Raw genomic sequence first — 15,031 nt, forward strand, 5'->3', positions numbered from 1 at the left:
TAAATAAACACATAGATAAGGAGAACAGATTAGTGGTTACCAAAGGAGGGAGGGGGAGGGCAAAAGGGATAAAGGGGCACACATGTATGGTGATGGATAAAAACCAGACTCTTGGTGGTGAGCAAAAATGCAGTCTATACAGAATCTGAAATATAATAATGTACACCTGAAATTTACACAATGTTATAAGCCAATGTTACCTCAATAAAAAAAGAAAGACGAGACTCCAAAGAGTTCTCTTGTCCTTTAAGTCATATGAAGACACAGAGAGAAGACAGCTGCCCATGAACCAGAAAACAAGCTCTCACCAGACACTAAATCTGCCAGTGCCTTGACCTTGGAATTCCTAGCCTTCAGAACTGTGAGAAATAAATTTCTGTGGTTTACGAGCAAAAAATAACAATAACCCACAGCCAGCATCATACTCAACAGTGAAATACTGAAAGCTTTTCCCCTAAGATCACGAACAAGACAAGGATGCTTGTTTTCACCTATTCAAATAGTGCTGGAAGTTCTAGCCAGAGCAATTAAATACGGAAAAAAAACCAAAAGGCATCCAAATTGGAAATGAAGAGGTAAAAGTATCTCTCTTCACAGATGACATGATCTTATATGTAGAAAACCTTAAAGAATCCATACTCCCTCCCAAAAAAAACTGTAAGAGCTAACAGTTGAAGGATACAGAGCAACACATCAGTTGTATTTCTATACACTAACAATGAACAACACAAAAACAAAATTAAGAAAACAATTCCATTTAAAATAGCATCATAAAAATAAAACACTTAGGTATAAATTTAACCAAAAAAGTGAAAGACTTGTACACTGAAAATTACAAGACACTGTTGAAAGAAATCAAAGACAACTTAAATAAACAAAGACATACCATGGTCATTGATTGGAAGACTTAATATTATTAAGATGACAATACTAAACAAAACAATCTATAAATTCAGTGCAATCTCTATTAAAATCCCAATGGCATTTTTTTGCAGAAATAGAAAAATTCATATGGAATCTCAAGGGACCCAAATAGCCAAAATAATCGTGAAAAAGAAGAACAAAGTTGGAGGACTCACAATTCCTAGTTTCAAAACATACTACAAAGCAACAGTAATCAAAACAGTGTGGTACCATCATACAGACAGACATCTACACCAACAGAACAGAACAGAGAGCCCAGAAACAAATGCTAGCATACATGGTCAAACAATCTTCGAACTAAGGGACTAGGACCATTCACTGGGGAAGGACAGTCTCTTCAACAAATGGTGCTGGGAAAACTGGATATCCACATACAAAAGAATGAAGTTGGACCCTTACCTAACACCATATACAAAAATTAACTTCAAATGGATCAAAGACCTAAACTTGTAAAAGCTAAAACCATAAAACTCTTGGAAGAAAACATAGGTGAAAAGTTTCATGATGGATTTGGCCATGATTTCTTGGATATGACACCAAAAGCACAGGCAACAAAAGAAAACATAGATAAATTAGATTTCATCAAAATTAAAAACTTTTGTATATCAAAGGACACTATAACAGAGTGAAAAGGCAAATCATAGGATGGGAAAAAACATTTGCAAATCATCTATCTGGTAAGGGATTAATATAGAGAATATATAAAGAACTACAACTTAATAAGGACAAAAAAACTATTTAAAAACAGGCAAAGTACTTGAATAGACATTTCTCCAAAGAAGACATACAAATGGACAAAAGCACATGAAAAGATACTCAACATAGTTAATTATTAGGGAAATGCAAATCAAAATCACAATGAAATACCACTTCACACCCATTTGGATAGCTATTATAAAAACATTTTTTAGAAAATAGAAAATAAGCATTGGCAAGGACATAGAGAAGTTGGAATCCCTGTGCATTGCTAGTGGGAATGTAAAATGGTGCAGATGCTATGGAAAACAATATGGCAGTTGCTCAAAAAATTAAACATAGAGTTACCATATGATAAGTAATTCTACTTCTACGTCTACACTCAAAGGATTTGAAAACGGAGTCAAACAGACACTTGTATGCAAAATGTTCATTGCAGCATTATTCACAGTCAAAAAGTAGAAACAACTCGAGTGTCCCTCAACAGAGAATGGATAAACAAAATGTGATACATATATACAAGATAGTATTTCTCCAAAGAAGATATACAGATGGCCAATAAGCACATGAAGAAATGCTCAACATCACTAATCGTTAAGGAAATGCATTTCAAAACCACAATGAGATACCACATCCATTAGGATTGCTATTATCCAAAAAAGGAAAATAGTAAATGTCGGTGAGAATGTGGAACCTTTACACATTGCTGGCGGTAATGTAAAATGATACAGCTAGTGTGGAAAACAGTTTGGCAATTTCTCAAAAAGTTAAACACGGAATTACCATTTAATCCAGCAATTCCAATCCCAGGTATATACCCAAGAGAACTGAAAATAGGAACTAAGATACTTGTAAACCAATGTTCACAGCAGCTTTATTCACAAGAGCCACAAGGTGGAAACAACGCAAATGTGCATCAACAGATGAATGGATAAACAAACGTGATATATACACATACAATGGAATATTATTTAGTCATAAAAAGGAGTGAAATTTGATACATACTACAACACAGATGAACCTTGAAGACATTATGCTAAGTAACATAAGCCAGAAACAAAAGGACAAATATTATATGATTTCATTTATTTACGGTATCTGGAATAATCAAATTCATAGAGACAGTAAGTAGAACAGAGGTTACCAGGAGCTAGAGGGAGGGGTAGAGTTTATGTTTGGGATGATAACAGAGTTCTGGAAATAAACAGTACAGATAGTTATAGTTATACATGTATAACTATAGTTTACATATAACTATTTATATAACTATGTAAACTATAGTTATACACGTAAATAGTTATACAACAATTTGAATGTACTTAATGCCACGGAATTGTACACTTAAAATGGGTAAAATATACATTTTATGTTTATTTTACCAAAATAAAAATAAATAATTTTTAAATATTGAGGTGAAAAATTAACCAATTAAAGCAGATCATTATTCTACATACCTAACACAGAAACCTGCCATAGTTTCCAAAAAAGCAAATCAATAAAAACAATGAGTGCTTCATGGGACAACTACAGTACCATTACCTACAGTCATATACCACTGGCTCAGTGCCTAAATATTTCAGTATGTTTAGATGCATCAGAAGATTTTCTTTTTTTTTTTTTTTTTGAGGAAGATTATCCCTGAGTTAACATCTGTTGCCAATCCTCCTCTTTTTCCCTGAGGAAGACTGGCCCTGAACTAACATCCATACCCATCTTCCTCTACTTTATATGTGAGACGCCTGCCACAGCATGGCTTGACAAGTGGTACGTAGGTCTGCACTAGGTCCGCACCCGGGACCCGAACCAGTGAACCCCAGGCCACTGAAGCAGAAGGTTCAAATTTAACCACTGCGCCACCTGGTCAGCCCAAAATATTTTCTTTTCAAATGATTCCTTCCCTCCATCCATAGTGCTCCAGGCACCCTTAAGTGCTTCCTCCCTTTCCCATAGCAAAAAGTAAAACAAAACCCTCTCCTTCTTGGCTTTCCTCATGCAGATGTCATACCCAGAAGAGAAACTGCCCTCTGCACACACCAAATTTACATCAGGTTCTATCACTCCCAGAGAACTGCTTCTGTTCCAAAGATAGGCATTCCTACAAAGCTTAGCCTTGACCATGAGTCAGAAAGTTCTTTTAACAGGACTGAGTCCATTATAAAGGCACTGAATCTCCAAAGGAGAGGAAAGGAGCTGCTTTAGTTTTTCACACAGCTGATTACCCAGTTTTCCCATGAACAAGTTCAATTCAGGTCTAGCTTGGAAATGTATGACCGAGGAGAGAAGCAAACAGCAATGAGCAGCTGACAAACAGGAAAAGGAAAAGGATGACACTCAAAGTAGCTACAGAGAAAAGAAATATACAGAGAGAGAAAAAATACACAGAAAAAACAAAAATGTCATTTCAAGTCATATCAGTGAGTCAGAGTCCCACATATCCCCCCAAATTCCCTGAGAGCATCACAGCCAGATGAGAAAAGAATAAACAAACAATAGAACCACTAACTGGAATCAGTCATTTTTCTAGGGACTTCAGTGAGGAAACAAACAAGTACCACAGTACTAATATCATAATCACTCGTTTGTATTAACGCCCAATTATCAGAAAGTTCAGTTAAACAATTGATGCCCAAGAAGTTGAACGTAGTATGGGACATTTTGTTTTTGTAATGCTTGAGGATTTATTCCTCTCAAGCATGTATCAATTTTGAAATTTTTGAAAATACAAATCTGTAGAGGAAATAATGCCCTATGTTGACACGGATGCAGAGAAACAAGTACCCTCACTGTCCTGGCAATAGTTGATTTCAAACAACCAATTACTCAGAAGTAGGAGATTAAATTACAGTACATCCATATTATGGAACAGCAGTCATTAAAACAATGAACATTCCAGACATAAGAACATGTTTATAGTATAATATATTTAAAAGATTCTAAGACAACATATACAGGATGGTCCTAAATTTATTTTAAATGCCTACTTAAATGTATACAGAAAAAAGACTGGAAAAATATACTAATACATTGAGAGGGTTTATGTCTGGGTAACAAAAAGAAGATATCATCCTTATTCTCTTTTTTTGTGTTTTTTTCCTATATTTACTGACATTTCTATAATAAGCATGTATCTTATGTAATCAGAGGGGAAATGTTACATAGAAAAAGAAAAAACTCAAATGTATTCAGCATATTAAATTCACAATACAGGAAAGAATAGAATACGTTATACTTTAGAAAAAATTTCAAGAGAAAAAAACAAAATCTTTTCTTGATGCTTTTAAAGGTTTAACCTTGAGTTCTCTGGAAAAGTCACTCATCCAAAACACAACTTCCCCAAAAATGTCAAATGAAAGAGATACTGTTGTGGTAAGTTCAAACTGCATCCCAATTACCTGCTACAAGATTTCCAAATCCTTGTTGTAATAACTGTGAAACTCAAGGTGAGGTGAATTCATACTGGAATCCTAAAGCTACCATCCAAAATCAGTCATTTGATCTCAGCAGTAAACCTTCCTGACAGGCTCAAAAAAAGAAAGGCCAAGAAAAAAGTGTATTCATGATGTCACAAATTTCTAACAACTAAGTATTATTAGATTTACAGCCCACCTTTTAAAATACTATAAGAATTAACAAAGCAAAATGAAACTCTTCACTAGGTTGGACTCCTAATTAAGCATTTATTGATCACACACTATCTGCTAGGTCCCAGAGTTACAAACATGAAGAGAAAGTTCCTATCCTGGAGAAGCTCAATCTCCTGAGGCAAAGAGATGCAATTAAGTATGATCTAAACGGATAAGCGCCATACTGGAGACTGGTACCAACTGCTGTAGGAGCAAGAAGCAGTGCTTATTTATATTGGGCAGAGCTGGGGAAGGCATCAAAGAAGAGATGACATTTGAGCTTTTTAAGTTGGCACTCCCCAGGCAGAGAAAGGTAGTCACTGCATTCCTGTCATATTATAACAACCTGAGAAAAGCAACAAAGGTAGGAAAGTTACAGGCCTGTCTGGAAAACGGTGGAGTTGTCTAGCATATCTAAAGTGCAGGGAATGTAGAGAGGATGTCAGAAACAAAACTCAAGACAAGTTTGGTGCCACCCTTCCTCCTGTACATAAAGATGAAAATGGACTTAACATCTTTTCAATGCTAAAATTTGTCACTCCCCACACTTAAAATTAAGGCCACAGAGACCTCTTAGCAGCATCTCTCCTCCTTGGCTACAGACCATGGTCTGGTCAGGAGCCGACCCTAACCCCAAACACAGTCAGGTTCACAAAGGTGGCACAGCTGGCACTGCCATGAAACGTTCAATAAGTCAGCCAGATAATTTGTATTCAAAACACGACACAACAAAATCTAGTTTTTTATAAACTGGACACTTCCCTCTAGATAATAAAATTTTTTCTGATTCTGTCAAACATTTTCATCAGCCACTTGGAAAAAAGACAGAAGACAATTTTATCAATTGTGTAGCTAAAGGTTCAAATAAAAGATAATAATATGTGGGATAACAAACTCAAGCTTCAAAAAGACTTGACAGGATGTACTGACGAGCCAAATACATCTAGTCGCCACCTCCCCCAACTTAGACCAACAAAGGCAAGCCAAATATGCTCCCCCTCAATGAAATGTAATGGAAATGAACATAAAATCTTTAAAAAAATGAAACTTTTACATTTATGAAAAACTAAAATTTTACATTTATGTTTATTATCAATCATACAAGTTCAAGACGGAGGAGATCTAGCTTGACTTCAGTTCATATGAAATAAAACCTACAATTTAGTTGTTATAAATTCAATCTGAGTAATTAGTGTGAAATGGCAGCTCAAAAGTCTCCAAAAATCAGGTTTTATGCCACACTGACAAAAAATGTCCAATTCAATGCTACGAATATGTGTATAAGACCTTCTACATGCCTGATACTGAGTTATGTCCGTCAAGAATATACAAACATAGGGGCCAGCCCCATGGCCTAGTGGTTAAGTTCGCGCACTCCACTTCGATGGCCCAGGGTTTTGCCAGTTCAAATCCTGGGCGCAGACATGGCTCCACTCATCAAGCCATGCTGAGACGGCATCCCATATGCCACAACTAAAAAAAGGACCCACAACTAAAAAAATATACACAACTATGTACCAGGGGGCTTTGGGAGAAAAAGGAAAAAAATAAATAAAATAAAATCTTAAAAAAAATACAAAGATAAATATAGCACAATCCTTAATTTTAAGAATTTATAGCCTAAAGCAGTGTTTTTTTAACCATGGCTCACAAAATCGAGTGAGTTGCTACCAATATTTTTTAACGAAATAGAAATGAACAGAAAATATCAGAGTACACTGTACAAAATACACAGTACTATATCATGAAACTTTAACTTTTTCATATACATCCATATATGTATATTTATGTGAATATACATATGTATATACATAAGAGATCATTTTAAATGTATTTCTTATTGTAGATTATAGTCAAAAGTTAGACATTAATCTAATGGAAGAGGATAAAATAAATATACCACTGTAAGGTACAAATTATAGAATTTAAAAGAATAAAACCCATCTGGTTAGAGATAGAGAGGGGTATGGTCAAAGGCCTAGAAAAAGATATACAAAGATAGCAATATATGAAAGGAGCCTTGACAGATAGGAAAGAATTTGAGAGATGAAGACAGGGTAAAAGCCCCCATACAGAAGGAATATACGAACAAAGACATGAAGCAGCAAATAACAAGTGTTTAATAGGTGACAAATAGTCCTGGCACATGGCAGCACTGGTATAATGAAGTCCACACAGAAGGACTTGGGGAAAGTTAAGTTTGGCTAAAGTGTAAAGTACAAATAGGTCAGCAGATGAGACAGAAAGCAAATTTGAGCCATAACATGAAAGTGCTGGACACACAGTAAATACTTAATGATTGTTAACTATTCCAACTAGTCTTACATAGTTCTGGACTCTTAAACCATATTATCTCTAAGATCCCTCACAATTCTAAAATTTTATGAATTACTGAAGGGCTATGATACAAATTATTTATATGTAGACACAGAACACGGACTAATAAGAAATTACAGGGAGTCTATTGTATTCAATAAGGAAGAACGTTCTAATCACAACTGTCTAACAATAAAATGAGCTGTCCCAAAAAGTGGTGAGTGCAGTGTCATTAGATGTATTTGAATAAAGGCCAAATGTACATCTGTTTGAGGTAAGATATTAAGTCTATAATAAATAAAGTTCAGCATTTATCATATGCTAATTCTTCCATCAATTTTGGTCCTCACTCATCAATCAGCAAGAGCTCATGAATGAGTTTTGAAGAGAGAGGGAGAAACAAACAGATGGTAGCAGGAGGTAGGAATTTTATTCCACTGTAGATAAGTAGCAAAACAGGAAGCTTCTGAATGACATTTCCCAACATAGTAATTATCTCCACTAGAGTATCCTAATGTGTGATATAGCAAATCAACTGCAAGTACCTGGGCCACAGCTAAAATAATCTGGCAATGTATTTATGAAATTTTTTTACGTTCCCAGAGCCTTTACATGAAAAAAAACTTGCTTTTTCATACAAAATCTGTCAAGAGACGTTATGAAAGCCTTGAGAGCATAATCATAAACAGGTTTGTTCCTTAAAGCAAAAGCACAACACTGGAATTAAAACCCTAATATAGTATATCCAATAACGCTTACACATTGGGAATAATTTCTTGTCATCAAGGGGGGCCGGGCCCATGGCTGAGTGGCTAAGTTCACACACTCTGCTTCAGCAGCCCAGGGTTTCGCTGGTTTGGATCCTGGGCGCGGACATGGCACCGCTCATCAGGCCATGCTGAGGCAGCATCCCACATGCCACAACTAGAAGGACCCACAACTACAATATACAACTATGTACTGGGGGGCTTCAGGGAAAAAAAATTAAAAGAAAAAAAAGATTGGCAACAGAGGTTAGCTCAGGTACCAATCTTAAAAAAAAGAAAAAAGAGAATAAAGACACAAGAATTCAAAAAAAGATCCAACTTACAAACTATTAAAAATTAAACTTAAGTACCAACGTAAAAATGTGGTATGAATACAAAGTACTTTCAATTTCAATGATCATTCTTTTAAGACTGTCATGCCTCCAAATGTGTCTAAAAATGCTAGACAGAAAATGGTGTCATGTTTACAATTTAGCTTAATGTTTATAAAGCACAATCTTAGAACCTGTATGATAAAATGAACTGTAACATTTGAACAGTCTATCAAATACTGTTGCAAATTGACTTTTCCATTAAAAATGCTGATAATTTCCAATTGATTATTTCCTGTTTGCTTTACAGAATGACAGATCAAAACAGACCTTTTGGGTTGAGAAGGCACTCAACAAATGTTTGCTGAATTTAACTTTTTTCCTCCCTACTAACAGTATCTTAAAAAGAAAGCAATAGTACTCAACATACTCCTCAGGACTGTTTAAAAACCTGCCTTCTGACTTGTCATGCCTTGAATCTGTATTCATTACCAATGCAAATCATCACATTCAGAAGCAGAACAACAAAAACTAAGTAGTCTTATAAAAATGTTTAATATAGACATAAAATTCCTTAAATCTAACTATGCAGTTTAAATTGAAAAGTCTGTAGAGAATGTCTTATCTTTTGAACCAGAGACATACAGTACTGACAAATTCCTTTCAGAGGCAACGTGGTGTAATGAAAGAAGCTTTGCCTTAGAATCCCCAAGTCCTGAGTTCAAATCTCAATTCAGAATTTATTGGCTTAAGTACCTTAAATCAATCACAACTTCTCTCAGCTAAAGTTTTTTTTCTCATCTGCTTAAAAAAGAAGGGAGAGGTGGTATTATGGTGTAAAGCTCAAGCAGAATCATGATGTGAAAGTTTCCTGTAAACACTAAACTCCTGATCATAAAACAGAGAATACATCCTCACTTTTCAAAATAAAATGAAGTCCAGGGTGTATGACATCTTCTCTACCCCTAGTGGATATCTTTACCTCTCAGATGTATGGAGCCCTTTCAGAGGCTTCAAAGGCTCGGATTTCCTCATGGAGCACATAACTAAAGCGCCCACTGCCCTCATCCTATTTCAATCAGTTGTAGCCCATTTATCAACAAACTTAGTGAAATTTTCTGAACACTGGTTCTTTCAGATCTGGTTTCACGGATCTATTCCCTCCCCACCTTCAGATGCCTCTGCACCACAGCATCTTTATAAGTTAAATTTCTTTTAAGGACTCAGGACTTTTTTTTTAAGTACTTTCTTTTTTCCTATCTGGGGAAAATCAAGCAAAATGAAATTAGGTAAAAGTAGGGCAGAAAGGATGCATTACTTTTTAAATTAGAAAAAAATATAACATTACAAAACTAAATCATAAGCTATTCTGGTTGGTAACGTGGAAAATATTTCATGGTCTACTAAGTGGGGATTAGGAACAATTAAGCAACAAATGGCCTGAATTATTAAAAAATTTACTTCATGACAGAAAAATAAACAAGATGACCTTCTTTTTTTTTAAGATTATTCTTCCTTTTTCTCCCCAAAGCCCCCGGGTACATAGTTGTGTATTTTTAGTTGTGGGTCCTCCTAACTGTGGCATATGGGACACTGCCTCAGCATAGCTTGATGAGTGGTGCCATGACCACGCCCAGGATTCGAACTGGCGAAACCCTGGGCTGCCAAAGCAGAGTGCGCAAACTTAACCACTCGGCCACAGGGCCGGCCCCCAAGATGACCTTCTGAAGTAGCTTCCAATTCTAAGATGCCAAAAAATAGATATGCACTCAAATCTTTGATGCTATTCTATTTTATGAGTTTAATTACAAACATTCATGTTTTATTTGCTATTGGTGTTTGCTGCTGCTGCTGCTGTTAGAAGATGGGAAAAGTAGTGGCCGGCCCGGTGGGGCAGTGGTTAAGCGCGCACATTCCGCTTTGGCGGCCAGGGGTTCGCTGGTGCAGACATGGCACCGCTTGGCAAGCCATGCTGTAGCAGGCATCCCACATATAAAATAGAGGAAGATGGGCACGGATGTTAGCTCAGGGCCAGTCTTACTCAGCAAAAAGAGGAGGACTGGCAGCAGATGATAGATCAGGGCTAATCTTCCTCAAAAAAAAAAAAAAGAAGATGGGAAAAGTATTTTCTTGGTCTTCGGTTTCTATATTTAGTAGTTTGGGTGCAATCAATATGGGAAAAAGATGTTTCACAAAAATGGTTGGATTTTTCTCACCAAATGCACTTCAGGACAGGAAGCTTCTTAGAAATGTAAAATAAAGAATGGAAGGATGCAGGGCTTTCCAAGCATACATGGCAACAGAAAGGAAAGCTGAGAATCTCTAAGAGGGAAAGAGACATAAGGAGTCAGAACACGGGCTAAAGGGTTGAGTAAATAACAGCTCTTTGTACTATCAGAGAAGGACAGGAAGAGAGTCAAGTATATCACAAAATACTACCCATCGCCAATAAGAAAATTAAGAGGAATATTCAATTGTTGAAGGACAAAAAGGACTAAACAACCTCTGAGATCCAGTTTCTTTATCTGTATAATGAAGATAGTATTAGGACTGCTCTGGGAATCTACATGGTATAACACGAGTGAGAATCCCCAGCACACTGACAGGGCAAACTTTGATCCTCAAAAAAGGGTAGTTGCCTCCCCTCCCTCTAAAGTCAATCACAGAATATTACAAAGGACAGCAAAGCTCAGATATCACCTAGTCCTAAGTGAATAAACCAAATAACTTGAAAATGTTATAACTTGTACAGAATTCCTATATTATAAAAAGCCTAAAAGGCAGTAACATATTACTACAGGATCTCCAAAACCTTACTAATGTCAAATAAAAATGAAGAGCTTCAGTGGAAAAAACTCCTTTGCACTGTTGCAACAGGGGACTTCTTCCCTCACCAACATCCGAGCAATTTCTCCAAATTGGTGGGAAGTAGGTATAAGTTTTCCCTCCTTGCTGTAAAGGATTATGGGTTAGCAAGCAGAGAGAAATCTGTGCTCCAAGTTGGTCATAAAAATCAAAGTTGGAACTCAAAACATTTTCTCATAGGAATAACGATAATGGTTAGCTCTTCAAACTAGCAATTAAACAATGCAGCTAACATACCATTTTAATTGACTATTTTTCTCATTGTAAGTACAATATTTAAGCTACTTGATAGATGGAACTGGATTTTATGAAAAGGCCTGGGAGTGTAGGCCTAACATGCTTACAAAAAAAAACGTATCCTGAGTTTTTTCTGTTTTTTTGAGGAAGAGTAGCCCTGAGCTATCATCTGCTGCCAATCCTCCTCTTTTTGCTGAGGAAGACTGGCCCTGAGCTAACATCCGTGCCCATCTTCCTCTATTTTATATGTGGGATGCCTGCCACAGCATGGCTTGACAAGTGGTGCCATGTCCGCACCCGGGATCCCAACTGGTGAATCCTGGGCCGCCGAAGCGGAAAGTGCACACTTAACCGCTGTGCCAACAGGCCGGCCCCTAGCCTGAGTTTTGAACAATTTATATAAGAACTTTCAGACCATAACTGAGGAAGGGACAGTGGAAGAAAGCTCCGAGAGAAGTAGGAAGAGTTGCCTCATTTGGCAGAAAAGGCATCTAAATTACACTAAATCACAGCTGCTGATGTCTTCAGAATAGCTCTCTCTCCCATTTAACAAGCATTTAAGTCCTGCCCTGTGCCCAACACAGTGCCCCTCCATAGGAAAGAATTTTTCTAAAGCTGAACCCACAGTCCTAGGAATGCAAGAATTTCGTTCCACCTTCCCCCAGTACTCTGAGATTCACATATGCCTATCTTGATTACCTTATATTGCCTCCTCGAAACTAACAAACCTGAGGAAATATCTAGCGTTATTATTACTCCAAGTACTAAAGGGAAAAGAAAGAATTAACATGTATTAAGCACTTGGTATGCTCTCGTTTGATTTTCACAACCCTGTAGGTAAATATTATCCCTAATTTACACATTAAGAAAATGATGTTATGTAACTTGCCCACAACAGCAGCAAAGAGGAGCCAAGACTCAGAACTCTGCCAACTCCACTACTCAAGGATTCCTCCCCAGAAGGAAAGAAATTATTACTTAGGTGCCACTGGATAGGTGACCACTTTCACATCAATTATTTGTTCTTATAGCTAAGCAGTTCTGAGAGAAAGTTCTGGAGAAGACAAACCATCAACTTCTCATTTCACAAAATCTATTTAGTATTTAGGGAATGCTCTAAGAGAAAGGGTAAAATGTCCCCAGAGGTTAATCACGGCTCTTTGCATCGTTTCCCAATTCCTTCTCAACAGAAACTAGGGCTTCTATTATCACTTCCATCCTAGCATGTTATCATGCCGTTATTGCATAGCTAATTAAAAACTTCAGAAAGGTATCTTTCAAAACATTTTCTACCAGCATAGAAGCTCTCTCTGCAGGTCCCTAAATTTAAATAAATTCAATTTCACATAACTTGCCTGACAGTATCCATAAACATTTGTTACTACTGCCAGTTTAAAAAGTTATTTTGTAGTGAACTGTGAATTAAATCTTGATTGAACCGCAGTAAAAAATGGGGAACAAAAATCTATGTTTAGACAGATTCCCTATCTACAGTTTTTCATCACAAGCTTAGGGTGAAAAAACCCTATACACTCAATATCTTAAATCTGTTTCTAACTGAACATGATGACAGGTGACTTACAATAATGCAATGTGGGTGAACTCTTCTACCATGTAATTGCCACAAAACACCAACATTATAAAAGCAAAACTAACATTCAATCCCTCAAATTATCGAATATTCTTATTAAGAAGTTGAGTGTTATGAGAATTATTTAGCTTCTAGAGTTTTACACTTGTAACAGACAAAAAGAACATTCTAAGAGGAATAATGGTTTCATCTGAAAACGGGATTTTTTTCTAAATTGTGACTATAATACACACTAAACATTGAGACATGGCCAATAACACTTCCCACTGTAAGGTAATTAGTTTTAATACTGAAGACAAATCAGTACTGACTGCAAATCAAAATGGATCAAACATTTGTAGTCAAATGTCTGCAAAATTTTGAACAGGGAAAAATGATGTCAATGTTTTTTATCCTTTTATTTGTAAGGTTCCAGCCCAAAAATAAACAGTCATCCGGCTCACCAACTCAGGTGCGGAAACATTAAAACTGAGGTTTGGGAGTGGAGGAAACAGACTCCCAGGATTTGGCTTCTTGGGTAAAACTGCCCTGCGCCCCACACTAGAAACCTCAGGCAGCCGCTGGGGCCTCGCCGGCCCCTCCCGCCGGCCGCACCTGCCGAGGCCGCGCCGCCAGCGCCCCCTGCCGCCCTCCCGGAGCCCAGAGAGCCGCTCCCTCCCCCGCGCCGCGCCCCCGCCGCCCCCGCCCCGCGCTTGCCCCGCGCCCGCTCCACGCCGAGGCCGCGCAGCCTGCGGGCAGGGGCGGGGGCGCGCGGGCGCGAGGTGAGGCGGGGCCGATACGGGGCCGAGAGCACGGGCGCGTCCCCGGAACCCCCGCCGCGGCCAGGCCCAAGTCTCACCTACCTACGCCGTATTTCTCTTCCTCCGTGGGGGTCCACATGGCCGGACGCGGCCCCGCGGGCGCGGCGGCCAGGCGACAGCGCGGCGGGGACGACCGCGGGCCCGGCTGTGGCGCACCGCGAGCCGAGGCGGCGGCGGTCAGGCGGCGCGGGGCAGTGGGCGGCGCATCCCTCACAGGCCGTCCGGGATGCAGCTGCCACGTCCGGACCGCGAGGCTCCGCAGGCGACCCAGCAGTCCCGGGCGGTGCGGGTGCGGGCTCGTCACCTGTCCGGCCCCGCCGCTCAGTTCCTCACAGCTCCGCGGCTCAGCTCCCAGCGCCGCCGCGGCTCGGCTCTCCTCAGCGGGCTCGCAGGACGCCCGCGCATGCGCCGCTGCCCGGGCTCGCGCCGCCCGAGCCCGCGCGCGAGCCCACGCGCCACCGCCGCGCGCCAACCGAGGGAAATCCGCGAGAGGAGATTGGACTGCCCCGCGGGGGTCAGGACTAGTTCCTCGGCGCAGCGCGGGCCCTTGGTGACAGCAAGCTCTGGAGGAGGCAGGGCTGGACAAGTGGGAGGCTCTCGCCTCCCCTCCACGGGCTTCAGCGTCCAGTGCCTTCTGCCAGGCACGCCCAGTTCGTCGCGGGCCCCCAATCTGAGAGGGGAGAGCTGGGAAGGGAGGGAACGATGCCCTTTTCAGACCCATCCTAGTGTCACCCACAGCGCTGTCACAGCCTCATGCCCGGAAAGGTCCCGCGAGCCACCCTGAGCATCTCCTCGGCCCTCAAGGTGGGGCCGTGACGGGACAACCAGGTAGGGCATATTCGTGCCCCTCGCTCTTTGGTCTCTGGGACGCCTTCTAGGCGAAACAGCTGACGTCTCGTTG

The 15,031-nt window shown here is 39.5% G+C and overlaps 1 protein-coding gene across 13 annotated transcripts in view; it reads right to left on the reverse strand.

Moving 5' to 3' along the window:
- The window catches only part of DOCK3 (dedicator of cytokinesis 3), a 438,078-nt gene extending 423,411 nt beyond the window's left edge, over positions 1-14,667 (reverse strand). For 11 of the 13 annotated variants that reach the window (XM_044754132.2, XM_070493006.1, XM_044754128.2 and 8 more), the window contains exon 1: positions 14,173-14,522. In XM_044754132.2, coding sequence (XP_044610067.1) covers positions 14,173-14,209 — 37 coding nt within the window. In that variant the 5' untranslated portion in view covers positions 14,210-14,522. Of the gene's footprint in view, positions 1-14,172 lie in introns of all 13 variants that reach the window. The other 2 variants (XM_044754125.2, XM_070493007.1) reach the window with 2 other exon arrangements.
- Between the last annotated feature and the right edge of the window lie 364 nt (positions 14,668-15,031).

The sequence above is a fragment of the Equus asinus genome, chromosome 21 (genome assembly GCF_041296235.1).
Source record: "Equus asinus isolate D_3611 breed Donkey chromosome 21, EquAss-T2T_v2, whole genome shotgun sequence".
NCBI lineage: Eukaryota > Metazoa > Chordata > Mammalia > Perissodactyla > Equidae > Equus > Equus asinus.